General features: G+C 34.0%; 1 protein-coding gene across 1 annotated transcript in view; it reads left to right on the top strand.

Annotated features, from left to right (window-relative positions):
* The first annotated feature begins 2415 nt into the window (after positions 1–2415).
* Positions 2416–10271, top strand: part of LOC146996949 (uncharacterized) — an 85579-nt gene continuing 77723 nt past the window's right edge. The window contains exon 1 of the mRNA XM_085817939.1: positions 2416–2524. Within this exon, the coding sequence (XP_085674065.1) occupies positions 2465–2524 (60 nt within the window). The 5' untranslated portion in view covers positions 2416–2464. The remainder of the gene's footprint in view (positions 2525–10271) is intronic.

The raw sequence follows: 10271 nt of genomic DNA, 5'->3' as shown, positions 1-10271 counted from the left end.
CTTGCAAACGGAAGTAAAAGTTATTTTGCATGATCTGAGTCTCAAAAAGGCATGGTTGTGCCGGAATTATGGCAGACTCATATTTTGTGCTTAAAGTACTACAGTCTTATATTAGGTACATTACTTGAACTGTTATTTTGAAGGATTTATCAATTTAATCACATACTAGAAAAAGAAAATGCATTTATCTTTGTTAATGTGTTTACTTTCTGCCAGTTCATTATATTTCTTCTATCAACTTCAAGATTTTCCTGTAGCCGTCTAAATGGGTTAGTGACGCTGACTACTGTACCGAAGGGACCATGTTAAAATCCCGAAGAAGGTGTGGATGCTTGCAAATGTGTAATATCTTTGTGGCATGGAGGCATTCTAAGTACATGGCAAACCGAAACTCCTCTCGTGTGGTTTGGTGGTAGCGGGAGAGGGGTGGGAGAACCTTGAATCCGTACCCAGGGTGCTCTTTCTCAAAATTGAAGCGGAACTGAGCCAAAGACGTGCTGACACCTATATGGTGTTCAAGGCTCTTGCCAATCTTGTACTCCTTACCACGGTGAATTGCATAGGCTTGTTCTGATAAAGTCAGACAAGTGAGATCAGTGACAACAACAGCTTTTTCTGGCAAACCAACAGATTAAATAGGCCAATAAGATGCTAAAAATATGCTCTTCTAGCACTGATCTTAGCTGGTAAATCCTCAAGCAGGCTTTTATGAATCTTTCAGTGAACTATTTTCCTTCAAAAATCCATTTTCTCCTTTTAAAATGTTGTGATATAGAAAGTGCCACTGCAACAGAATATTCTTTATAAGATTTATAGAGAAAAATTAATCGTATAATTCCTCAAAAATGTTTCGCTTATACCAATGATTTCATGAAGTTTTTAAGTTTTGCACAAAACATTAGTTCCAGGTTTTGCAAAATAGTAACTACAAAGCATGAACCAAGACCTGCCACTTTGATTTATCTTTGGATCTTAGTCCTTGATTACAGATAGCGTCAGAGAAGCGCGTAGAGTGAAACGGCAGTTGATGTAATATACATGAAAAGACAGTTTGAAAATTTAAAGAAAACAATTCTGGTTATTAGAGGTCCATGACTATCAACTGCCAACCACAACCAGCCCAGAGTAGTTATTACAGTTTCGTGAAAACGAGTCCTCATTGCACTGATTATTGATATTTTTATGTAGTAGCCGAAGATTTATTTCCCAGATGCATTAAAGGGTTTACATTTTGAGTTAATAATAAAGGAATTACAATTTAAAAAGTATTGCTTTCAGCGCACTCTTATGTGTTGAAAGAGAATTATAGAATAAATTCCTGTGCAGGAAAATATTCGTGGTATTTCTAATTTATGTGATAGAAATATTTTTAATTAATAAAGTTAATTTGAGTGATTTTGATTTCATTTTAATGTGAATTTATTACAGAAATAATTTTCTACATTATACCTCACGTATTTGGGCTGCCCAGGCGATATAGTGGTTAGGGGAGCCGACTGGGATACCAAAAGGCCCGGGCTCAAATCCCGGAGAAGGCATGGTTGTAACTGTCCATCTTCATAGGAGGCAAGGTGGCCCACCTATTAGGTGCTTCCATAATAAAGTGATCACACCCTCCGGCCTTAGTAGTAGTAAAGCAGAAGTCAACTGAGGATCCGCCATTGAGGGGGGGGGGAGCTTTATGTATTGCTCTTTGAATGTTGTTATTAATAAACTTAATTTAGTTAAGAGGTTACTTTACAATATTTTCCGAAATAGTTATGTTGTTTATTTCAGATAGCCTTCTGACAACCATACCTATCTTATACGCTAGCCTAACATTTGAAAACTACATTAATTTAATTTATCGTCTATTTCCCAAATTTTTACAATAAAAGAGATCATATTTATCTAATTTTGTCTTAGAATATAGCATTTAGAATGGTTTATTACTTATCTTTAATATATCAGCATAAAATCATTTTCTACTTAGCAAAATAGCTTTAAAGAATAGGAATATTTTAAATGAGCTGTCTGATATTCGAGCAGTTGTAGTAATTATATAAGCACCATTACACGAAAGCGTTGATGACACTTGATGAAATTATTCCTATTCTAAAATTTTTGTTTTGCATTAAAAAGTTACCTGACATTTATCATTCACTGTAAATAAATTCATTGTAAGTTTCCTGTGAGCTTTTAAAGGGATAAAGGAAGTACCAAACATGACTCATCGTCCAGAAAAATCGGTTAAAAAAAAGATTTTTAGTGTCATTTGTAAAAATCACAGCTGTACAAGAATGCTTCATGTTTTTCAAGGACAATCCCGAAAGCCATATTTTACTGCTAAACGAATCAGGAATTTCCCAAAAGGAAATGAAATGCTATAAAAAGTAAGGGAAATAGAGAAGTGACATGAAACTATTTGCATACGATTCACATAAAAATTAATGACCAAGAACCGGGAAATATTCCATTTGTTAAAATGGCTCAGATAAGAATTTTCATTACAGGAGCACACCTGTACTTGTATCTTCAGCAAGTGGTAAGTGATTTTCCAGCAATAAAATTAGATTAGGGGGGGGGGAACCATAGATAACATTTTATTGTGAAGTTTGCATTATAAAATAGAAAAAAAATAGGTTACCTTTCTCGAATTAATGTCAATTATAATTTTTGCTTACATTATAAGGTTATTTTTGATACTGCCGTTACACCATTCGTGGGGTAACCGTTAGCACATTCAGCTTATATTTCGAGAGGTCTAGGTTCTAGTCCCGGCGAGGGCATTGTTCATTTTTCATACATCCTTTTTCCAAAAAAACTGAATGATTCGACAGTGGCGCCCGAATTATAAAAGGTAGTGGTTGGATCACCAGGATTCACCACTAGGATTTGGCGATTGGGTATCCTAATCCCCAGTCACGGTTTAAAAGGGAGAGTATATAAGATAGCACACTCGGAGCGTATTTCGAGAGGTCCACCTTCGAGTCGTGGGGAGGGCATCGCTCATTTTCCATGTCTCCTGCTTCAAAATAGCCTAATGACTCGACAACATATGGTACTAATAAAATTTGAAAATTTCCCCAATTTCGAAAAGGTTTCATAAAATGCATTGTGGTGAAATGCAAATATTAAAATTTATGAATTCCGATATTCAAAGAAAATTTAACCCTTGTTATAAAAAAATAATTTTAAAAGTTTTCTGTACTCTAAATCATGTTTCTAGAACAAATGCATAAGTGTATGCACATTTATAAGGTATTTCTCTCGCCTTCCTAGCGTGTCTTCGTGGTGTAGTGGTTTGCACACTCAGCCGGTATTTCAGAGGTCCGTGGTTCGATTCCCGGCGAAGGCGATTGCTCATTTTTCATCTCTCCGGCTTCCAAAAATAACCTAATGTCTCTACACATTTACAAGATCAATGAATACTTATATAAAATTATTTTCTGTATTCTAACAGTTTTATAAAAATAATGCTGTTGTAGCTTGAAAAAATACTTTTAAGATCTGAGTTGCTTTTAATGCGATTTTGAATTCTGAATTCAAAACGGGGTTGAAAAATTATGAGTTTTTTATTATTAGATTATAAAATTATGAGACAAAGTGCGTTAACATTTGTTTAAGGTAACTACAAAGCGCGGTTTAAATTGATTAAAAATTTTAATAAATTATCCTGAATATTCAAACAATGAATTTCATACTTATCAATTTAATTATAATTAAGATATTTAAAACATTTTAATATTTTAAATTAAACATTTTTATTGATTACTGATTACCGTATGTAACGAATAGCGATTATATGTTGTTTATCAAACATACATCATCTTAAATGTATCTGAGTTTGCTGGGTCATTAGGTTTTCGTTTTTATATACTGGAGAAATGAAAAAAAAAATGCAGTGCCCTCGGCCGCGACTCGACTCTGGACTTCTCGAATACGAGTCGATATACTGCCGTTACACTCTGAAGGCACGCTGGAAAGAGGGAAAAAATGCCTTATAAGTTTTGTATTGTAAACGTAACTTTTAATGATATGCAACAAGTTTCTGCAGTACTATAATTTTTCAGATGTTCTAAAACATTGGGATAAAGGTGCAATTGAGAAAGGAACACAAACCTGTCTTAGTTCATATCTGTCTCTGTATATCTTTTTCACTAAATCATACATTACATCGATTATTCCTTCACCGGTTAAGAATCGGTACTGTATAAGATCTATTGATTTGTTATACGCGCAAAAAACATCAGTTTCTATGTGAAAAGTTTGTAAAGGACCGTGTCTTTTGTTTGTAGGCTTTCCCATGACAGCGAAAGACTGAGTGGGCTTGAAGACAAGAAATAACTAATGGAGTCAGTGAGTCTTATGGACTCAGTTAGTTTTTTTCTACTTAATGAGTAAGAATCGATTTCTAAGTAAAAACTTAGTAACCTTCAAAATAAAATTTTGTTACGTAATTTTAATTTTTAAAGTAAGCCTGAGCCAAGTTCAGTTTTAAAGTAAACTAAACGAAACTTGTCTAATCCTGAACTGTTCCTTCGTTGGAGGTACTAGTTGTGATATCATTCAATTATCCCATAGTATCTCTCCCATACTTTAACACTTAAAGAAATCCCTTACTTTAATACTTAATAAACTATCTTTCTAATTACCTTTATCGATCTGTATAATTACTGACGTTTATCTTATTCCAAACGGCACTGATCAAATGTTAGTGGTTAATAGTGATTTATAAGTTGTCTGTAACATCAACTGAAAATAGTTGCACTTAAAAACGACTGCTACTTTAATGGAAGAAACAATTATGCGAAACTTATTACCGAAAATTTTTATTCACTCTTACACTCTTTTCCAAGTTTCAGGCTCTGAACAAATGAATTTTACCTGCAGCAAATAAATTCAAAATGTAATTACAATAAATATCAATAAGTCCTTTTCTCAATCGTAACTGAATTGATTCCGCCCTATGAACACCCTGCTAGTTACCTGCGTACTCAAGCAAATTCGTCGATACTCAGTATGATCTGCTCAGTATTCTGGCTTATTTTTCTTATTAAGGGGTTTTCAATCTGCACCAAAGCCTTCGTGCTGTTATTGGAAGCACATCCAGTTAGAGATCAGGAAGTCTGGAGTTCGAAAAAAAATGTGGGCGTAACTAATTTCTTCGGTTTCCTGGCTCTAAAAAATGTCATGTGGTCACCACATGACTTCATTGCATGGTTTATTAAATTAAACACATTTTTCTGCACTTCATTTAAATTTATTTCCTCGTATTTCATTAGAGACAGATTTATCATTCATCCAATTTGGTTCTAAATTTTCGCAAGGCAAAAATACATAAAAACTCAAATCATGCTCATTAAAAATTGTAAAATATAGAAAAACCTAATTCTAAATACAGTTAAAAACAGTTAACAATTTTTATAAATAAAAAAGCAATACGACGAATGGGCAGGAAGACAATTTTCAGTGCACAAAACTAAAAGTTTATTTTTGATCCCTCTGTGCAAAAAAAAAAAAAAAAAAAAAAAAAAAAAAAATCACTGAAGAGGGTGCGCTAACTGAATTCACTATTCTACAAAGAGTTTCAAATGTAAACAAATGGCGACCTCTTTAGGCTTAGCGCCAATTTTAATTGTTGATAATTCTACAACTAATATTGCAATTTCGCTTTTAATTATTGCATTTTAATAATTCCATTTTAAATATGCTAATGATTAAATCCATTTCAACAGAATTCTAAATAATTTTTTTCAAAAGAGATAATATATTCAATAATATACTAGAAAATAAATTATTATTTTATTACTTTACAGCTTAAGCGCAAGTATTAGGTAATTAATTACTAATATTTACTTTATATACACGTTTACTGTCGTGGATTGCAACAATAAAAGGAGGTGCACAAATAGATGTTATAGTAGTTCCGTATACAAAATTTTAACGTTCTACGGCCATTCGTGTTTGTGTTATGCGAGATACATACATACGTACACAAGTACGTACAGACACCTCGAAAAACTCTCTTCTGAATCCATTTTACAAACCGTTTTGGAAAGGTCCTTTATTCTTCCCTTACGTACAGATGTTGCTCAAAAAATTATTCAGATGGATTGGAGAGCAGTCAAAATGGGTATTTTCGTTGAAATATGATACCCGAAATTTTTCGCGATTACAATATGCAATTCCATTGCTTCGTACAAGGAACTAAAAGAGTATGTTTTAACCTTTTTTTGTGCCTCAAGTTATTTTCATAGACGGAGCGATATGTCACCTGAGAGTCTCAATAGTCAAGTGGTTAATTAAATGAGAAGATCCCTATAAATTCATTAATATTACGCAAAATCATTAGCTAATAAAATATTAGTTAGAATGGAATTTATTTCAACTTTTAATGTGATTTTGTGTGGGGGGGTGTTTTGGATGGCGTCATAAAAGAGTCCTTTATAATGCAACAGTATTTTATAAACATGTTTAAATAAAACACGGACATCACATATAATTTTCAAAATATTACAGAGTCAGAGTCTGATACAACCTAACAGGTTCATCACTCGGCTTTTACTGAAGTTTTTCTCTAGCTACTCACCAGAGGGCACCCTCGTTGCTACAGTTAGCCCAACATAGTTTATATTAACAGCAGAATTTATATTAAAGAATTGGTTACAATTTTAGTTTTTTCAGAAATGTTTTAAAATAAAAATGTACAGCTCCCTTTCTAACCTTAGAACAATGCAAAACAATTTTTGGATGTATTATTTACATTTAAAATTTATTTAAATTTAAAAAAACGCTTTTCCTTCAAAGTATCGAAAACATTGCTGCTGATCGGAAACACTTCCAACTGTTAAGGTAGTTTCAAGAAAACCCACGTTTAATTCGAAGATACATACGTTATATACAACTATGCAACTTTTGAAAACAACTCAGAATACCTATTTCCCAAGAGCTTATTTTTCGAGAATATTTTCTCCTTTTTTCCTTAACCGAAAGATGAAGATGTGCATCTCTAAAGAACGGATGCATAAAGAAAATATTCCAAAACCACTTTAATAACAATACTGCAAACGCCAATTATTAAGCCGAAATAAGCTGGCTTGCTATTAACCACAACCTACAAAACAAGTCTAAAGGCTTGGTTTCATCTTTAGAAATGTGTGGAGTCGTCAAGTGGCAATTCAACGAAGGAGGTTAACGAAACAAAGAATGAAACACGTTCAACAGGGCCGTCTCTCCTGGTATGATATCAGATTGCCAACAAAGAATGATTCATCGATATTTTTTGCACAGTATGAATATAAACTATCAGCTCTGTTACCTTTATTTTATTGCTTAATTATGAAGTGCATATTATAACATTTTTATTTATTAAATGTTACGAATTTATTTTTAGAAATGTTTAAAGGTATACTAAGAGTCTAGCAATGCCTAGCGGTTAAGACTACCGAATACTCCATAAGTTTAGCAGCAAATCAAGGGGTTTGTAACTCCAATGGGCGTCACGCCCCATGGGCTCTTAGTCTCGAAACGGCATTTTATGTCGAATCACTTTAAACATCCGAATCATATTTCAGATTTTTGATATCATACATTACCGCCTTGTAGTGTATTTAAAGAAACTAAATAATGAAAAATCTACATGAACGTATGTATGTTTCTCTCAACGTGAAAAAACAACTCTACCTAGAGTCTTACCCCGGGGGTCGACGTAGAGAACTCTGCGAAGCTACTGGCTAGGATCTGTACCCAGGCAGTCTCGGCCACGGGGGTATAAAATGCGTGAACCTGGTGGTGCTGGAGACCCCGGAAAGGTCACTTATTGGTCGGCCAGGTGGCCTGACACGTAATAGCGCGGCCCGGTTCTGGTAGCTCTGGGGTAGCGTCCCCGGGTACTCTGGGTAATGTCCCGCTACGACGGGCAGCCCGAGCGACTGGTAGGTATCAAATTAAGGACCAGTGCCGTCTGGGAAATCGGTCTCAGGTGGTGCTCCTCTCTCTCCAAGGAGCCAGAGCGGAAGTTGAATATCTGCGCCTGGTTCTGAGGAGTGGGGACACCTGTAGCGCGGACCACTTAGAGGCACGCGGGGTAGGACATTCCAGTATGTTGCTGTTGTACCTAGAGTCATCAAATTTTTAATAACGTAGTCCTCCACCCGAGCATGACGCTTAGAACCCCAAATTTTGAATATGAATTTTTTTAATTGTCTACTTCATGTTTTATAAAATTTTAACAAATTTTTGATTAAAAAACTCGACATTTTGAAAGCGGGTAGGGCCAACACTGTAAGGAATTAAAAACTTTTATCTCCAGCGCGCCAGGCTGTCTAGCGGAAATTCTAATGATATGCTATTTTTAAATATTTTTAGATCGATGTGGCGTTAGCCCAAATGCCCTTGAAACTTATATGTGTTTGTAAATGAAATAAACGCACTTTTGGGAGTTGTATAAAATCTGAAGGCTTTATTTTATTTATTATTATTTTTTTTTTTCCTAAAATGGGCATTAGCCCTGAAGAGATGTTTGTCTAGAAACGGATTTTGCGCTGAACCACTAAACGCGTTGTATCACTTTTCAAATTATTGCCACCAGGCATTATATTTAAAGAAATTCAATAATGAAAAACCTGCGAGAATGTATGCATGTTTCTCATATTGTGAAAGAACAACGGTACCTAAAACCATCTAGTTTTGAATAATGTAGTGGTTCACCTGAATATAAGCACCTGGGAGACTGCAATTGGAATGTGGAATTTGTTTTATTTTCTATTTCATATTTTATAAAACTTTAATGAATTTTTGATTAAGAACTCGGTGATTTCAAATCGAACTATAGCAATACTGTAAGGAAAAAAAAATATTTTTATCCTCTTTGAGGTAGACCTTCTATCGGAAATCTAAAGATATGCTGCTTTCAAATATTTTTAGCCCAAAGGAATGTTAGTCCAAATGCTCTCAAAATGTGTATGTGTGTAAATAATAAAAATGCCCCTTTGAGCGTAACATTTTTACTTTTATTTTTCAATGTTCAATGTTTATTCATGTTTCAATGTTTATTCAATGTGCAACACAAGTATGAGAAAATGCCTTTAGGAAATCTTTGGCGAAAACATTTCTCTTAGTGCAAATAATCCTCACATAAATTATCGTAATTAATTAACCACTCAAATGTATAATACGTTTTTTAGTGCAATTTTTTAGAAGCATTTCCTAACAGAAACCTTCCCTCAGATTTTTCTTTAGGCTCGTTGTTTCTAAATATTTTCGCAATGTGATAGGTATTTAATACATACTGTAAGTGGAAGACAAAATATTAAAACTAACTAAAGCTGCAGTATATCCAGTGCAAATAAGCCTACACTAAAATGCAAATGAGGGAAATTTATTTTTTGTTTATTACATTTTAATTTAGCGACAATTATACAGTTAAAATACTAATTTTTTTCCCATAGAATTATGCAATGGCGTTATTTATCGCGTTCTTAAGCATACAGCTATTTTTATTTCAACTAAAATAAAACAATGAAAATATTACTTTTATTTATTTTTGTAGGCTCCAAAATTTACACATAATCCTATTTTTAATTTTAATTAAATAAAAAAATTGCAATTATTAAAAAAAAACTGAGTTTCCATATTTTACATTAAGCCCAAAGGGACATTTTTTTACGTTTTGTGTGTTACCTTTATTTATTAAATATCATATTTTTCGCGCTTAAAACATAAAATTCAATTCAACAGCAATATCACAAAATAATTTAAAACGAGCATTTCTTTAGAATTTCTGATACTCAAACGCCCACCAGCGGCCGAGCGGTAAAGTCGCTGAACACGGGGAGTTCGGTCCAAAGTTCGAATCCCGCGAACGGACTGGCTGCATGGGCGTTTTCGTGGTTTTCCCCATGTGTAACGTGTATACGAGACAGTTTCCCTTAGAAAGCCCTCCACAAAGGCATCCCTCTCCTTAGGTAGATAGCTCTCGAGGCTTTGCCATAATCACACACACACTTTGATACTCAGTCTCGCGCCCTGGAGATAAAAGTTATTTTTCCGTACACTGTTGCCATTGCTCGCTTTGAAATCGTCGAGTTTGTTAATCAAAAATTCGTTAAAGTTTTACAAAACATAAAATAGATTATTAAACAAATCCCAAATTCTAAATTTGGGCTTCCAGATGTCCGTATTCGAGCGGAGGACTACATTTTTCAAAATTTGATGTTCCTAGATACCGTTGTTTTTTCCCAATACGAGAAACATACATATAGTCATGCAGATTCTTCATTATTTAATTT

Source organism: Stegodyphus dumicola, chromosome 6, assembly GCF_044657685.1.
Source record: "Stegodyphus dumicola isolate Sdum_Otavi_A_Nest chromosome 6, ASM4465768v1".
Lineage (NCBI taxonomy): Eukaryota > Metazoa > Arthropoda > Arachnida > Araneae > Eresidae > Stegodyphus > Stegodyphus dumicola.
Note: the sequence above shows the minus strand (reverse complement) of the source record. Positions and strands in the feature narration are given on the sequence as shown.